The 18,732-nt window shown below is 38.2% G+C and overlaps 1 protein-coding gene across 1 annotated transcript; it reads right to left on the bottom strand.

The window, feature by feature from the left end:
• Positions 1 to 11,463: 11,463 nt before the first annotated feature.
• Positions 11,464 to 12,038, bottom strand: LOC113312745 (probable DNA-directed RNA polymerase subunit delta). Its single transcript, XM_026561483.1, has 2 exons — positions 11,897 to 12,038; positions 11,464 to 11,843 (listed from the first exon to the last, which is right to left on the bottom strand). Exons 1-2 carry the CDS (start codon positions 12,036 to 12,038, stop codon positions 11,464 to 11,466), a joined length of 522 nt encoding a protein of 173 aa, XP_026417268.1.
• Between the last annotated feature and the right edge of the window lie 6,694 nt (positions 12,039 to 18,732).

Raw genomic sequence — 18,732 nt, 5'->3', positions numbered from 1 at the left:
CGAAATCTCTTACGACCGCTCGTTTTAAAGACTTCTTTGGGATTGGGAAGCTCTACGAGTACCGTTGGTGGGAAATAATTGCAATTTATTATTAGTTTTCGATTGATTTGATTGAATAACGGTTGTTGAACTTTGATTGCACCTATTTGGTTTATGCTTGAGAATCTTCTCTTCTGATATAAGATTCACTCAAACTAGATCGAAGTTTCGACGGGGATCTTTAGACTGTTTATAGTTTTAAAGACGTCTTGTGATAATACATTGTTAACAAACTCTGTTATGTGTGTGATTAATCACAAGAGATTCAAGTTGATTGTGTGCAGGTGTTTATTGAAGATCTAAGAAGATTTCTGATTGGGGTTCATAATCTTTGGTGTGCACAAAACTTGATCGGATGGGGATCCAACTATAATCGGTTTATCTTTGTGATAGATTTGATTGATTAGTTGAGTAGATCGACATCAATACAATTCTTTGTGATTCAAAGTATTGATTGAAAAATCTTGACAATTACTTTGGTAATTGTTATTGGATAGATCTAAGAACCTGACAAAGGAGTTTATTGGGATAAACGGAAGAGCCTTTTGTCAAACTCATATCACGTTGATTGAAAAGAGTTGTTACCGAACAGATTTGTTGTTATTTTACTGTTTGGAATACAAACCAAAGGAATTGTTCCAAGTGCGTGGCTTATTGTAAGTTGGAGGCGCAGGGATACAGACGGAACTAGGTGAACTATAGGTTTAGTTGCTTGGTCTCAACTATACGAAGTTTGTTTAGATTTTGTATAGCGGCTTAATCCTGAGAGTATTCAATTCTGGACAAGGTCCCGGGGTTTTTATGCATTTGCGGTTTCCTCGTTACCAAAATCTTGCTGTGTCATTTACTTTTATTTTCCGCAATTATAATTGTTATTATTATAATTTAAAGTAAATTACACAAATGTTAATTCCTATTTACTTGATAGCAATCCTATTGTGTTTGGTTAAGTCCGAACCTTTTATCAAGTAAACATACTTTATTGTTGTATTGTCTCGATCTTGTATCCATAGTCAATCACACAAGTTATCTTGTTGTCGTATTTTCTCGATCTCGTATCCATAGACGATCACACGAAGTGTGAACCGATTAGTTGTATTGTCTCGACTCAGTCCATAGACAATCACTTTCGGGGAAAGGACTTATAGGTGGAAAAGTTTTAGATTGAGGTATATTTGGGTACCTTTGTCTTTTCAGAAACATCATCAACGTCAAGTGTCTCAAAGCATATTACGCTTGAACGATCAGTAAATAATTATTTTAATTTCGAAATGTAATTTCTATTCCTTCAAAGAGTATGCAATATGCTCATTCATTCGAAATTCAAAATAGATTTCATTAATCTAACAGAAATGCTCTCCAATCCATCAATCATCCTACTTTATTCAAAAAAAAAAAACTCTCTCAAACGCTCACTCAGAGCAAACCTTCCAACAACAAATAATCCTTACTGAAGGCCATTTCAAGCCTTTTCTGAAAGTTTTCAGTTTTCAATTTCAAATCCTGGACAACTTTCTCAACCCTTGCTGACTCCAGAGCGAGTGCCTTTTCCTCTTCCATGATAGCAGTTGTAGCAGAAATCACATCAGCAGCAACCGCCGCTCTATCAATCTTGATGACCTCGAGGACGACAGAGCCAGCCTATGTTGAACCACAAGGTCTCACAGTTTTAGATCATATCATCCCATCTATGCAACTCTTGTTTTTTGACATCTCGCAGATTTATCTTGTTCATCTCGTCAACAATGGGCAATAATCCAGCGACGGTAGTCAACAAGGTTGGCAGAAAACCTCTCCATACTTCAGTAGTAGCAATGTGCCCGTACCTCCTCCAGATCTTGGAGTAAAGGGATGCATAACACTTGGGGACGATGAAACCCACCGACTAGTTGATTTTCTGGGCAAGCGTTGACCATGGGAGTATCGAATGGGAGTCCAGTCGCTGGGTACTTGATAGACACATTTTTGTGTCTGAACTGTTCTCAATGTCTGTATTGTCAGTGCTCGATTTTTATACTAATTATGGTATTTTATGTCTTTGTAGGTGTTTTTGGGAAATAAACATTTTTTGAAAAATTCGGCTCAAAAAGTTACCCGGGGCACCCCAAGGACATTTGCTAAACGGACCCCATTTTTGGTTAAGGGGCACTCCGCTGCTAAGGGACACACTACTGCTAAGGGAACCCCTACTCTGGATAAGGGGGCCTCCTTCTTCACGACAAACTGAAAATGGCGGGAAAAGTTCCGTTCAAATTTTCAGTTTCACCGAGATTTCCTGGCTTGGTTTTGGATTAGATTTCATCGGGTTTCTTCCTATACATTCAAATTGGATTGGGCCTGTTTCATCCAAACAGGGTGGTAAAGAGTTTTATCGAAAAGAACGGGGAGAATACGTGGAACAGGGACTTGGAGAAAGACACGGAATATCCCATGATGATTGGAAGTCGGCGTAAGTTCTGAAGGGATTTGACTCAATCATTGTTGTGTTGGCAACGTGTTTGGAGGGGTTAAACACCAGTTGACAGAAACAGGCGCGTGAATGAGAGAAAAAGGGAAAGATATTTCCCGTATCTGCATGGAAATAAAACCGTATATATTTGATTGACTTCCGAGATTATTTGGAGTTATGGGGACTTATTCTCGGTCCACATGGGTTTATATAGGCTGTTGGGATCACAAACGGGGGTGATGGAGAGTTAGGGGTGAAGTTCTGGTCCGTAGAAGAAGTTGCAGACGAGTTTTGCACTTTCAGGCGAAGAAGAAGAGGAAGAACACAAAACAACATATTTAGACAGTCGCAGAAACCTTTGCCTATACATTCAAATCCAATAACTTTGTAACAATTTCTGTAACATTTATTTCGAGTTCGCAACAGTCTGTTAGTGTGTCTTTGTAACAGTGGGTTCTGTAACAGTTATATCTGTTACAAACACACTGATTTATACTCTTTCCTCTTGCAAACACATTTTTGAGCAATGAAATCAACTTTTGATTGTGTTTCCAACCTAATGAGATAAATCCTATCACCGGGACGACGGAGGAAGCCAAACTTCACGAATACGGTAATTATATTAATTCTTTTTATGACTAATTGCACAGTTATTTAATTGAATTATGATTATCATTGAATAGTTGTCATTTCAATTGATGGGTTATGCTTGCTTAATTGTTTTGATATCCTATACTTTATATTTACAACCATTACTTTTGAAATCTACTTTAGGCAATGAATTAGAGTCAATGAAACTTTATATAATGAGCTATTATTGTTTAGAATTGGTATTTGAATTGCATGAAATTGAAGTCTGGTGGAATCCTGAGTCCCGATCATCTCTTCGTCTTGTCAACTTTTGTATATATATTTTCTTATTTTCATTTATTTAAGCCTAAAATCAATTTCAACAAAGTCCGAGTGAACGAAAACCTTTACCACTATCTAAAATTCGATCAATTTTTGGCGTCGCTGCCGGGTTCATACCAATTTTTATCCGGGTAGTTTTAAATATAAACTGTGTGCAGAGAAGGACGGTGATTACGATATCGCCTCGGCCCCTCGGGTTCGTACATGACATAGGATTCGTGGCCCGAGTCGACTTCAACGGTTCATCCCCCGTCTGGAACGGGAGGTAAGAGTTCTAAACACCCGCGAATCCCCTGTCAACGGGTTTACTAGATGATTTTGTATGCATATATGTTGAGGACCTGAAATCGGATTTAATTTTCTAGTAAAGGGCAAGGCCTGTCCAAATCAAGATAAGGACTCGGATTTCATCACCGTTTCCTTCTTGCCCGCCTTAGGAACACGTAACCTACGCGAACTTAAGCTTAAAATACTGACTAGAACGAGACCGATAGGGTAACGAGCTTAATAGGAAAGTCATTCGAAAAATATTGGTTACTCTTTTAAGCATACTTCGAAGTTCATGATGGTTTCTGTGAGTTGAATGCGTGACTGCGCCGCCTTGTAATACCGGTGAGGCCTTGGGTATCAAAGCTCCACCGAGCTTCCCTCGCCTCTATTCAACTTACTTTGACTCGAATTGATTCCAGAGGGGTTTGATTAATTGTAATGAATTCCCTTTCGAAGAATTAGAAGCTGGTCTAGAAACAATCTAAGTGGAGCCTTCATGCATTTTGTTTGCTAGATAAAATAGGCTTGTTGTGGTCGAGTCAGCCTTCTTTGTGTTTGTTTAGAATTCCCTTGCAGTTAGGATGTCGAACTGGTATTATAATAGCCAATACAATGAGTATCCGACTGAGCAGCTTGAAAATTATCCTTATTATGACCAATGTGTGAATAGTGATTGGGAACGCGAAACTTTTGAAGGTTATGGTCCATAACATTGTGAGCCCAATTACTATGCATATACCCACAGGTCATACGAGCAAAACAATCCTTCTATTTCTCTAGAAGAGTCTCTCGAGAGTTTCAATGAGTCAACACGGAAGTTATTTATGAAATAGACTTATAATATTCTTCTCCCGGAAGAGTCTGTAGAGCAGTCAACTAAGATTTCTCTAGAAGAGTCCCTCAAGCAATTTACTGAGAGTGCAAATAAGATTGTGGAAAAACTTGCTCAGGATAGTCTTAATTTCCAATATAGTGTTCCCAATACCACCCTTGAAAATAAGGATAGTTTTATTCACATAATCAAGATGACGAGGTTAGAATTGGTAACACTACTTGCTTAGATGAAGTTCGATCATTATCATGTTATTATAATGATGATTATGATGAGGATAGTATTGATGAAGAACATGAAATATGTAGGCATAGTGATCAGGAATTTGTTACTCCGATTGAGATTTATAATGATAGTGTTGTTTCTAGTACAAATCCAAATAATTTTAATAATTATTCACCTATTGAAAAGGATGAGGATTTGACTAGAGATACCACCGTTTTAGACGATGTAGTTCATGATCCTTTAGTCTGCAGTATGTTGGATAATCCATTATTTGATGTGCCTATCAGTGAATCGGAGGAAGTAACTATGATTAACACCTTAGTTAATGAGCCTTTACTAGAAACTTTCGCTGGTAATCCTTTATATGATTGTGATGATGGTTTAGAAGAAAGAGTTTATCCTGAGAATAATGTTTTAGAGTCTAGCGATTTAGAAACACTAATCTTAGAAGACCATAAACTCGTAGAGATGAGTGAGGATGAACCAGACTTAGAAGAATCAATTGACCATTTTCAGGAATCTGATGACCTAGAAATTAGGGAAGTTGTGACTAGTCTTTCTAAAGACACAGAAAACTCTAAGTTTGGGGGTAATTATCATTCTCCGTGTGCTTTAACTATTAGAAAGTTCCCTCGTGTAGGACTTGACATTTGTGCCTCAACCATCTTACAAGATTATCTTCATACACATTTTACCGAACCTAATGATGTCCAGAAAGAAGCTCAGTTGTTAGAAACCCATCCTCTGGTTGATGTGGTTAACCCAGGCTATGATACCAAGATTGACTTTGTTTTCCCACCAGAAACTTTTCTTCCAATTGTGGGAACATATGATTTTCAGATGTGTCGGTTATTAAGTTTTGAGACTAAACCTAATTACTTTAGGATATTAGGGTCGACACATTTTCTTAAGAATGACCATTATTATGGTCAACTTTGTGAGTCAAATCTGATTGACTTAGAGGATCCCCAATTATTCAGGTTGTTGTTATGTGCTTCTAAGTTCATAGTTGAGTTTTTCCAGACTCTAATACCTGAACCGGATCTTAGCTTTGAGGAAATCCAACCAATGAAATCTTTTTATTTAGACCATTTCATAGAGCCTGAACCTGAACCACAACTAGTTGTAGTTGTCTTAAACAAGGGTATGTTCGATATCTTCTTGGTTTGTTGCAGTTTCCTCTTCTTGTGGTTAGCACTTTTTGATCCAGATGACCCACAGTTATTCCGGCTACTTCTATATGATGCTATGAGGTGACTAATTCCTTCCGATGTCTGGCTGAAGACTTTAAACTTAGCACTTCTTGGGAGGTAACCCATTTTCATGCGACACGGTAATATTCTTCCTTATTTCTTTTCCATCAAGTGGTAATAGTTTCTCCTTGTTCATGTTTTTAATTTCATCTTTAGAACATTGAGGACAATGTTAGATTTAAGTTTGGGGTAAGGGAGAAACTTCTAGCGTCACATAGTATCCGATTAGCTAAGTTTACATACTGTTTCTCACCGAAAAGATATAAATTGGAATTGCTAGGGATAACATTCTATTGAGACATTAGAGAAAAAGACATTGAGATCTTTGAAATTCAGGAGAGAACTTGTTCCTTTTAGAGGGTAACCGTGATGGACCTAGACATCCATGATAGAAAGGCAAGTAGGTCATAAGGAAATGCCAGAAAGACAAAGCAACCTCACAATGTAGTCTTAGTTACTGGATTACGACTCTCTTTCATTAGAAACTTATCATCATAAACAAGCGGGGCGGCATCAAAATCTATGAAGAAAGTTGAAGACGTTTAAGGTTTAGAAGCAAAAATAGAAAAGAATAATTCAAAAATCAAAGCTGAAGACTTAGTTACAAAAAGTTATAAGAGCAAATGATATAAGTTGTTGAAGTTCATGATACCAAGACATCACAAGTTGCGAAGATCCAAGTTCTAAAGTCCTTCTCTCATGGCCATTTAAATTTTTATCTTGTTATTTTTGTGTTCAAAAAAAAAAACTGTGTGCAGAGAAGTGGTAAAGGTTGTCGTTCACTCGGACTTTCAATAAGGCCATAGGGAAGTAGAAATCTATAAGGAAGTTTCAAGCATGAAATTAAGGAAAAAAGTTAAGTTGTCAAGGTTCTACGAGGTTCGAGAGTTTATCATCAACAGTTGAAGCCGAAGAAGACGTTGTTTCTACTGAGTACTATGAGAGAGTCGAAGAGAGATGCATATTGGTTGCTTTGTTAGTCCGCTTTCCATCTGGCACAAGATCTTTCTAGAACTGGTTCAACTCATCACACGTAATTAGTCCAGCTGTGTAGCAGATGTCCCTCTCATCTTTATCTCTCTCCTAATCTTATCTAGCTGTAAAGCGGATGCATCTTACAATGTTTATCTGGCTGTGTAGCTGATATCTCTTTATCTAGCACTGTTGCGGATGTGTCTCCCCTTTTCTTCAGTCAGCTTTAGAGCTGACACCTTTCATTTCTCTGGCATTCTAGTTACTTGGAGATAGGTTGAGAATATGTATGTCCTCATAGCTCTTTGGATACTTGTGACCAATTAGAAGTCATGGTTTTGTGGGTACACCTCTGGTAAACCCTCCCGAGATTATAACTCGGTCACTAGGGCCACCTAGTGAGTTAGGATTTTATTTTCTAGATTAGTTTTGCTCGAGGACTAGCAAATAATAAGTTTGGGGGTATTTTGATAGACACATTTTTGTGTTTGAACTGTCCTCAATGTCTGTATTGTTAGTGCTCGATTTTTATACTAATTATGGTATTTTATGTCTTTGTAGGTGTTTTTGGGAAATAAACATTTTTTGAAAAATTCGGCTCGAAAAGTTACCCGGGGCACCCGAAGGACATTTGCTAAACGGACCCCATTTTTGGTTAAGGGGCACTCCGATGCTAAGGGACACACTACTGCTAAGGGCACCCCTACACTGGATAAGGGGGCCTCCTTCTTCACGACAAACTGAAAATGGCGGGAAAAGTTCCGTTCAAATTTTCAGTTTCACCGAGATTTCCTGGCTTGGTTTTGGATTAGATTTCATCGGGTTTCTTCCTAGATTCGCATTGGATTGGGCCTGTTTCATCCAAACAGGGTTGGTAAAGAGTTTTATCGAAAAGAACGGGGAGAATACGTGGAACAGGGACTTGGAGAAAGACACGAGATATCCCATGATGATTGGAAGTCGGCGTAAGTTCTGAAGGGATTTGACTCAATCTTTGTTGTGTTGGCGACGTGTTTGGAGGGATTAAACACCAGTTGACAGCAACAGGCGCGTGAATGAGAGAAAAAGGGAAAGATATTTCCCGTATCTGCATGGAGATAAAACCGTATATATTTGATTGACTGCCGAGATTATTTGGAGTTATGGGGACTTATTCTCGGTCCAAATGGGTTTATATAGGCTGTTGGGATCACAAACGGGGGTGGTGGAGAGTTAGGGGAGGATTCAAAGCGAGAAAATAGAGTTGCAGAGCAATTCTGCTACTGCTGCATGAAGATGAACACGAAGAACTAAGAAACTGTCGTTTTATAGTGTCGTAAATTTCAAAAGATCTGTAACAGTCCTTTAGCAACGCATATCTTCGGTTCACCAAACACTGCTTTGTAACAGCCAGTTTGTAACATCCTTGCATCGTTGCAAATTAGTTGCCTTTGTTATTTTCTCCATTTTCACATCTTGTAAACAATTTTGTGCAATGAAAAATTATTCTTAGCGTGTTTTCACCATGTGGAGCTAAACCCAATCACTGGGACGACGGAGGAAGTTGTTTTTCACCCATGTGGTAATTCTATTTAATTCCTATATGACTGTTTGCACTATTATAATTGATTTATGATTTTTCTTGATTATTTGTGATTTCGTTTGATGTCGCATGCTTAGTCTTAGGTACTTTTGATGCGTCATGCTTGTGATTTACATATAATTCTTTATAAAATCTACCTTGCAAAGATTTAGAGTCGATGTTTGTTATTTTATGAGCTTTAATTGTTCGAAATTAATAGTTGAACCGCATTAATGTGAGAATTGGTGGAATCCCGAGTCCCAGTCTTCTCTTCATCCCGTCACGATATTTGTATATATTTTCCTTATTTTTGTTATGAAGTTTTAAAACAAATTCTCAACAAGTCTGAGTGAACGAATCATCTTACTACAACATCATTGATAAATATCATCAATTTTTGAACCCGATGTCAGTGTACGAACCTGAGGGGCCGAGACAGTGCTTCTTCTCGAGACATCGGAAAATTGATGATATTTATCAATGATGTTGTAGTAAGATGATTCGTTCACTCAGACTTGTTGAGAATTTGTTTTAAAACTTCATAACAAAAATAAGGAAAATATATACAAGTATCGTGACGGGATGAAGATAAAACTGGGACTCGGGATTCCACCAATTCTCACATTCATGCGGTTCAACTATTAATTCCGGAAAATTAAAGCTCATAAAATAAAAAACATCGACTCTAAATCTTTGTAAGGCAGATTTTATAAAGAATTTTATGTAAATCACAAGCATGACGCATCGAAAGTACCTAAGACTAAGCATGCGATATCAAACGAAATCACAAATAATCAAGAAAAATCATAAATCAATTATAATAGTGCAAACAGTCATATAGGAATTAATAGAATTACCACATGGGTGAAAAACAGCTTCCTCCGTCATCCCAGTGATGGGGTTTAGCTCCACATGGTGAAAACACGCTCATAATAATTTTTCATTGCTCAAAAGTGTTTACAAGATGTGAAAATGGAGAAAATAACAAAGGCAGCTAATTTGCAACGATGCAAGGATGTTACAAACTGGTTGTTACAAAGCACTGTTTGGTGAACCGAAGATATGCGTTGCTAAAGGACTGTTACAGATCTTTTGAAATTTACGACAGTATAAAACGACAGTTTCTTACAGTCTATTGTTCTTCGTGTTCATCTTCATGCAGCAGCAGCAGAATTGCTCTGCAACTCTATTTTCTCGCTCTGTATCCTCCCCTAACTCTCCATCACCCCCGTTTGTGATCCCAGCATCCTATATAAACCCATTTGAACCGAGAATAAGTTCCCATAACTCCAAATAATCTCGGCAGTCAATCAAATATATACGGTTTTATTTCCATGCAGATACGGGAAATATCTTTCCCTTTTTCTCTCATTCACGTGCCTGTTGCTGTCAACTGGTGTTTAATCCCTCCAAACACGTCGCCAACACAACAAAGATTGAGTCAAATCCCTTCAGAACTTACGCCGACTTCCAATCATCATGGGATATACCGTGTCTTTCTCTAAGTCCTTGTTCCACGTATTCTCCCCGTTCTTTTCGACAAAACTCTTTACCAACCCTGTTTGGATGAAACATGCCCAATCCAATGCGAATCTAGGAAGAAATCCGATGAAATCTAATCCAAAACCAAGCCATGAAATCTCGGTGAAACTGAAAATTTGACGGAACTTTTCCCGCCATTTTCAGTTTATCGTGAAGAAGGAGGCCCCCTTATCCAGAGTAGGGGTGCCCTTAGCAGTAGTGTGTCCCTTAGCAGTGGAGTGCCCCTTAACCAAAAATGGGGTTCGTTTAGCAAATGTCCTTGGGGTGCCCCGGGTAACTTTTCGAGCCGAATTTTCCAAAAAATATTTATTTCCCAAAAACACCTACAAAGACATAAAATACCATAATTAGTATAAAAATCGAGCACTAACAATACAGACATTGAGGACAGTTCAGATACAAAAATGTGTCTATCAGTACTCACGAATAGAAACCCTGAATCAGAATCTACAGAGTTGGTTGAGTTTTCGTCAACACGGTTGTCACCATCACCATCAGCTACAAACATAGACTTTCCGTTCTTTCTCTTCCTAGCATCGACGACAACGTGAACATCAACCTGCAACGACAAAATATTCAATTTCAGTAAAGTTGGATGAACGCTCGTTCGAAGGAAATTTCCAGTCACAAACTCACGGATGTTCCAGCTTCAGTACGAGCAAACCTATAACGAGCAGGAGCCTTAACGGTCCGCTTGGGCCTTAAACTGTAAGAGGAAGAAGAAAGTTTATTTCTCTGATTGTCTTGCAACAAATCACTTTCTTTGATTAGTCATTCGCATTACGTGAAAATAAAAGAAAAGCGTGCAGCCTACCGAGATGGACGCTCCAACCTCATGTTTTTCCAGAGATTCATTTCGAGAAGAAGCACTGCTACCAGACATGATGATGAGAGGTATGATTGTGATCAAAATTTCTTCTGATAATATACAAGAGCAGAAGAAGATATGTCGTATAATTAGAAAACCCTAAGTGTTGAAGGTCAATACACAAGAAACGGTAGATACTTATCTTCTACGAATGATTAAATCAGTTACGAGTTCTACTGAGACTCTAAATCTCAAACCAGATTATATTGGTGACGTGGAAGAAAAGTGACACTACTGGGGACTGATAGTTCAACGAGGTACGGTCAGCACATTGACTTGGAATCGATCATCTGTGCAAATCGCATGCTTCTCTAGTTCGTGCAATCACACTTCTGGGGTTTATGATTAAATTTTGCACGCATGTACATCGGTCCGTCTCATTCAATTGAAGGCACGAGAAGAATTAAGCAGAAGATACAATAAGGGATTATTATTCAGAAAGTAATTCCTAATGCAACATCCATACAGTCTGCTCAAATGATCAAAATAACATCTACTTCAACAGAAAATGAATGATCTCAGGAGAATTTGCAAGCAAACTTAATCGTCAGAATCATCAGATTCGTCATTGTCTTCCCGATCATCGCCCGTGGAGTCTTCGTCGAGTTTTTCATCGGAGCCATCGTCTTCACTGAGAACTTCTTCTAAATGATCTTCAGGATCAACATACATCGCATCCAAATATTCATCTTCTTCATATTCGGCTCGGAAATCCGCTCTAGCCAATCGCTCAGCTCTCATACTAGGTGGATATGGCTTAACCTCGCGTTCAACAGGTTCCCAGACAGATTCAACTTCTTCTGGGTCTGAATCTGACGCCACACCATCAGCGTGAGACCGAACTTCATCCTCGGCTGCTAGCCTTGTCTGCTGAAGTTGATGTCGTTTTTGCCGATAAGTTGCTAGCTTTTCGTCATCGGCTTCTCTTTTCAAAAATCCATCATGGACAGTTTTCAGACGATGGAGAGAATACCATTTATTATCTCCTTAGCATCATTCAGTGACCGATCCCTTTTAGCACGTGCCTCCGCTGCATAAATCTTCATCTGCGGCCTGGAAGTCTTGGAATCTTCCTCAGAAGAGCTAGAAGAGTGGTCACTACTGAAAATCACCATTATCTGGAGCCAGAAACATAGAGTCATGAATATGCCAATATAAAAAATGCAACAAAATGGTAACTCTCAGTCTCTTACATGTTTATAATTTCACGAGCTGTAGTGATTATAAGCTCGAGAATTTGTTCGCTTCTTCAAACCTGCAAAGACGAACAAAATTCGTTATTCAAAATCATAACGTGATTTTCATAAAACTGTGAACAATTCACATAATTTCACCGTGTGAGCGACTTCCACCGAGTGAACACTCATTAATTTTCGTGCATACACTATTCGATCACTAAATCCATACGAACAATATTTTATCAAAAAAATATTTGCTTCCAGCAATTGCTGAAAATCAAAATTTGATTTTACAAATTTTAAAATTTCGTGAATAAATCACGTAAATTTCAAAAAAAAACAAAAAATTGAGTTGCTAACTCACGTAAATTAAAAAAAAAATTACGTGAATAACTCACGTACACAAGAATTTTTTTTTCGCTCGAACGAGCGTTCGTCTATCAGATAAGAGTCTTTTCTATTTTTGTACAAGTCCAAATAAATTTTGTTTTCATGAAAGTTCACAAGCAAAATTTTATCATTAGGCGCAGGTCTATTTCAAAAATCTCTATAATGCTATGGATTATTGTTTATTACTTTAACTAACGAACGAGCGTAAGTTCCTAAAAAGTATTTGTGTGAAAACTCACACTTTGAAAATAAGATTTTGATTTTCATGAAAGTTCATAAACAAAATTTTATCACTGGACGCAGGTCTATTCCAAAAAAAAAAATCTTTCCTAAGTTAGGATTATTGCTCGTTTCTTAAACCGGCGGACGGACATGCGTCTGTTTCCTAAAACAAGTTTTCACAAAAACTTACACAGGCATACATACCTAAAAGGTTTTGTTTTATGAACAACTCATGAACAACTAACGCAAAAAAAAAATAAAAAATCACTTACCGTGGTCGGTGCCGGCCAGAACTTCACCGACGGTGACTGGGACTGGTCGGCGCTGGTCAAACCTAAAATAGAAAAAAAAATCGGATGTGAGAAGGGAGAAAGATGGTCGGTCGGGTGAAAGAGAGAAATAAATTTTTAGGGTCTCTTCTCTTTTATAACAATATTAATTCCAAAAACCTAATAGAACAAGGATTTCCTTTTTTGGGTCGGGTCCGTAAAAGCTAAACCGACCAAAACTAGACATATGACCGACCAAATCAGCAGTGCCCCGTCTCTCCGTACTCATGAGATGACACTCTATCACATTGCCATAGTCCTTATCTGGGCGTTTGCTCGTACATGACATCATTGGAGCAAATCGGGGATTCTGAAAATGCCTTTGTACGACTAAGTTCGACTACTTATCTCGTCTACTGGAAAATCAGCATCTAATGCTTACTGCAGAACATGACTGTCCCCATCTAAGCAGGGGACTTAATATTAATGGTGGATTTTCGGCAAGGGATAAAATCGTAAAATTATGATATTGTATGTTTCTGACCGGCTTCAGGAACACATGTGACGATTCATATTTTATGATCCGTGAACCGTTTCACGATCTCTGACTGAGCGAACATTCCTCTCAGAGCTATGATGGATATGTTTCTCGAAAGGCCTCCCGGCTGAGCGTTCGATGCTTCACACATTTCATCATCACTTCTACATAGAATCTTAATGATTGGGCGGTTCTCTAGACATAATGTTTGTTAGAGAGCTTAACGCCTTCAGGACGTCAGGCTGCACGTTGTTATCTGACTACGTGGAGAGACCGTGTATAGAATCTCTTAGTGATTGGGCGGTTCCTAGACATATGTTTGTTAGAGAGCTTAACGCCTTCATGAAGTCACGCCGTTCGTTGTTCCTTGACTATACACCCCTCAGAACGAATATGATGCTTCAACTATCTCATATTTCGATTCTGCAAATAGGTTAATTCTAGTGTCATTCATCAACCGAATTCCTAGAAAATAATCTATTATATCTCATTACGCCGTTCCATGGCTGATCCCCGGCTGGATTCCATGGATTAATAATAGATAACGAATTTATCTAATTACTCAGTTTCGTGGCTTATTCCCGACTGAATTCCATGAATTAGTAATAGATAATCAATCTATTTTATTATTCTGTTTCATGGATTCTTTCGGACTGAATTCCAAGAACTAGTAATAAATATTCACTTTCCGTGCGTCTGGATCATTACCGAGTAAGCCCCGAGAAAATGGTGCAAGTGTACTTGACAATAATACACGAACGATCACCCGAACGCACGAACGAACGATCGAAAACATGGACAAACGAGGAATTTATGAAGAAAATAATATTAAATAAAATAAAAAAGAGGCGTAGGACCGGGCCCACTGGCCGGTCATGCCGCCATGGCCGGTCCCCCTCTCCCATTATTTTATTTTAATTTAATTTAATTTGTTTCCTTCATCTCATGGAAACTCCTTCATTTGAGCAAACTCCCTCGTTTGAGCGAAACTCTCAGTTTTTCCATACTTTCATCGAACAAAATAGGGAAAGGTGTCACGGGACCGGGCCATCTAGCGGCTGGCCATTCCCTAGCCGTGGCGGTCCCACACCTTACAATCCCTTATTTTCTCATATTATTATTTCCATCATCTCATGGAACTCCATCATTTGAGAGAAAACCCTAGTTTTTCAATATTTTCTCAAATATTGCTCAAACCCTAGAAATTCCAAAAAGCCAAATGGTTACTTGACCGACTAGGCTACTCATGCCAAATATTAAAATTTTATTATTTAATATTCTCAAAATATCGGTCACACGAGCGAAGTTCTACTCGCTCATTCGAGTAAAATTGAGAGTTCCAGTCAAGATCAAACTCTTCTGAAAATCCAAAATATTGCTCAAACGCGCACCAGAAAATACCAAAACTCTCACGACTGAGACACAGACAATATGGTGACACGGGTGTGCTACCTTGACCGACCAAGGCCGGCCCTAAGGCTTGCAATGAGCCGGTCCCACACATCTCCATAATTTTGACCTAATTTGCTCTCAATTGTTCGTATTGGGCCCATACACTCTTTAATCAACCTGAGACTCGCTCAATCGACCGTCAACTAGTCCCAAAACCACCAAGGGACGGTCCCATGACCCCTTGATTGGTCCCTCATCTCTCCATAACTAGGTTTTACTACCTAACGCTCACACGAGCACTATTTTAATAAATGATCAAACCAGCATTTGATCATCCGCTCACCAACTGGTCAACAAAGGACTTTGGTGCAGTCTCACTCGAGCACTTGGGCGCTACATGGTCGACCATCATCCCATGTAGTTGGTCCCTCCTTCACTCAATGACTTATTTTCACTAAATCATCAATTGACCAGCAATTGACTAAAATTAGGGTTTCGAACGAATGCTTTGTAAAACATAATTCTGAGCGAGTTCAAGCACTAATAATTTTATGTTAATCCAACAATCAACATCTTAATTAATTATACAATATTCGGTCCAGCTACCAATATTTTAATTAATATTTTATTTGGTCATGCTACCAATAATTTATCGAATGAGCAATACTTGCTCAATTGCTCGAATATTGATTCAACCATCAATATTCAGTAATCCATCGAATGAGTAATACTTGCTCAATTGTTCGAATATTGATTAAACTATCAATATTCAGTAATTTATCGAATAAGCAATACTCGCTCAATTGCTCGAATATTGATCCAACTGTCAATATTCAACAATTCATCATACGAGCAATATTTGCTCAGACTATAATATTCATCATGGTGACTCAACTATCAACATCATTCATTCGAGAAGTATACGTCCCAACATACATGTTCAATTCATGAATCCTAGAGCATTCAACAATCATGATCGACTGAACAATACTTAGACTCATCGTCTAATCAAGTCAACAACTGAATAATCAAATACATGTCTGCCTTGCAGACTCCATGTTCGTGAGACATCGATTACGTCACATGGGGGATATTAATTAGGGTTTTGATCTGGCGGCCTACAACACTTGTGTTCATCCACGATGATAAATATGAGTAAGTCGTGCAAGCAGTTGAGGGAGTTGTAAAAGTAGTGGATGGACAATCAACCAAGTCTCCGCACGACCTGGAACTGGTTAAACCACGATTTCCCACTTTCCCACTCTTTCACTCGAGAAACCGTCACACTTATTGGAGATCAATGTATCTACATTCTAGCAAAAAAAAAAAAGTCTCTGAATCCACAATTGAACAACAAGACAACATTCGTCTAAAATAGAAGAATTCTGATCGAGCAACCACTCTCAAGAATTCAATCAATCAACATGAACTTATTCGAACCCAGCAGTTCATCATTTGCAGAAACCCACAACACGTTCACGATCCTTGATCACCATTGATCTCACACACTTCTCAGCTTCCCTCCTACAGATCAACCCCCTTCCCTCTTTATGACCGAAATGACTATGGAACGGCCATTGTATTGGTTTAGGACGAAGTCCTACAGATTGATCTCTCGAACTCAAAGCACTCCCGTGCAGTGTATCTGTTTGAGGTTAGGCAGTTTGCTCGGTTGAGGAGCCTCCGTCCGTACGGTCGTTTCTCCAATCCCTGAAAAACCAGCAAATCATTTTTCCCCATCTACAATTATATGGATTAAAACAAGCACCTCGTGCCTGGTTCGAAAAACTAACTACTTCTCTTCTTAGGAAAGGTTTTTCTAGAGGTGGAGCTGATAAACATTGTTTACCAAATGGAGTGGGAAAGATGTGGTCATTGTTCAAGTTTATGTAGATGATATCATCTATGGATCAACTTCCGAGAAACTTGCAAAAGATTTTCAATTCACTTTTGGAAAGGAATTTGAAATGAGCAATGTTGGTGAATTAAAATTCTTTTTAAGATTACAAATTCAACAACACGACGATGTAATTCACTTATCTCAAGAAAAGTATGCTAAGGATCTTGTTATAAGGTTCGGTCTTGATAAGTCAACTCCAAAGCTGACCTTTATGCCCACCACTGGTAAACTGCATCCGGATGAGAAAGGAATCAATATAGATCAAAAACTCTATCCATCTATCACTGGAAGTCTTTTGTATCTTACAGCTACTAGACTTGATATTGCTTTTAGTCTTGGTTATTGTGCTAGGTTTCAGGCTAATCCAAAGGAGTCTCATCTTGCAGCTGCAAAAAGGATCATGAGATACATTCAACACACTATTGGGTATGGTGTATCTTGTACTTTTGATACTAACACTGATCTTACTGCCTATTCAGATGCTGATTGGGCAGGATGTGTGGAAGATCAAAAGAGTACATCTAGGGGTTTCTACTATGTAGGGTTGAATCTTGTGGCTTGGCATAGAAAGAAACAAAACTCACAATCCCTTTCAACATGTGAAGCAGAATATATTGTTGCAGGTTCATGTTGTACTCAATTTCTATGGATGAAACAAATGCTCGCTGATTATGGAATTATTACTGGAATAATGAAGGTCTTTGTGATAATTCTAGCGCGATTCGCATCACTGAGAATCCTATTGAGCACTCAAGAACTAAGCACATCGACATCATGTATCATTTTATTAGATATCTCTATGAAAAGGGTATCATTAACATGGAATTTGTGCCTTACGAACAACAATTGGATGATATTCTCACCGAACCTCTAGATACTGCTATGTTTCAACACTTACGGCAGTCTATTGGTGTTGTTTTGGTTCATTAGATTTCTAGCTTTTTCTTGCCCCTGGATCTATCAATATCTTTTGGGAAATAAGAGCTTGGAGTTTCAGTGAAGTGTTGTTTCAATTCCACATTTGTTTTTAGTAGAAGTAGTTCCTTTCTGTTTAGTATCATAATGTCCAAAGAAATCTTTCTTTTCTTATAAAATTAAGGTCGTTGTTGTTGTTCTTTCGGGAATGACATTTTATGGGGGAGAGTTATTTATTGAACTTGTGCTTAATTGCTAAATCTTTGTGGGGAGTACGGCTGTGGAATATTGTAGGAGTTTTCTTGTATCTTTATAAACTCCTTGATGAATACACTGAGTTTCGACTATGTGAAATCATCGAAACAAAGATGATATGTTCTCTTTTAGACATGAAGTGTATCTATGAGAATTTCATTATGATCCCGTTAATTTTTGTACCTTTCCCAATTTATATTGACAAAAAGGGGGAGAATTATTTTGTAGTTCACACTACATACATATGGTTTACGGATTTACGGATCATTATGTAAGGGGGAGTGGTTTTCATTGTGAAATGAAGTATTGACTAAGGGGGAGTGATACATATCACTGTAGTATTATTGTCAAAGTTGTGATAAATTGAACTTTGATGTTGTGTAATAATACTATGAAACCGTATAACAATAATTGAGAACAACTATTTTCTTATTGTTATGGCTACGGATCTTCAACAACAATGATGCTGAGTTGAACACATTCAGAATCACTGGAGTACTTGGAGTGACGAAGAATTCAAGGAATGTTGAAGAACCAAGGAAATCAAGCATATTGGATGAGAAGCTACAAAGTTTATTTATTTTATAATCCATATGTATCGATAGTTTTGTCACTAAAATTGACAAAGGGGGAGATTGTTAGAGCACTGCTCGGTCAAACTCGCATGCGTTGCTATCTCAAGCTTGTTTGTCAAGTTTAGTTGATCAAAACTATAAGTCTTGATTTCTAGTCTACTTATAGCTATGTCTC

The sequence above is a fragment of the Papaver somniferum genome, chromosome 9 (assembly GCF_003573695.1).
Source record: "Papaver somniferum cultivar HN1 chromosome 9, ASM357369v1, whole genome shotgun sequence".
Classification (NCBI taxonomy): Eukaryota; Viridiplantae; Streptophyta; class Magnoliopsida; order Ranunculales; family Papaveraceae; genus Papaver; species Papaver somniferum.
The sequence above is the reverse complement of the archived record's forward strand: the minus strand, read 5'-3'. Positions and strand labels throughout refer to the sequence as shown.

What these genes read in the sequence shown, in the direction of transcription:
- LOC113312745 (XM_026561483.1), bottom strand. Translation starts at nt 12,038, where the DNA reads ATGGTGATTTTCAGTAGTGACCACTCTTCTAGCTCTTCTGAGGAAGAT. An exon ending in TGCTAAGGAGATAATAAATG is followed by an intron (nt 11,844 to 11,896) that starts GTATTCTCTCCA and finishes TGAAAAGAGAAG; the next exon opens with CCGATGACGAAAAGCTAGCA.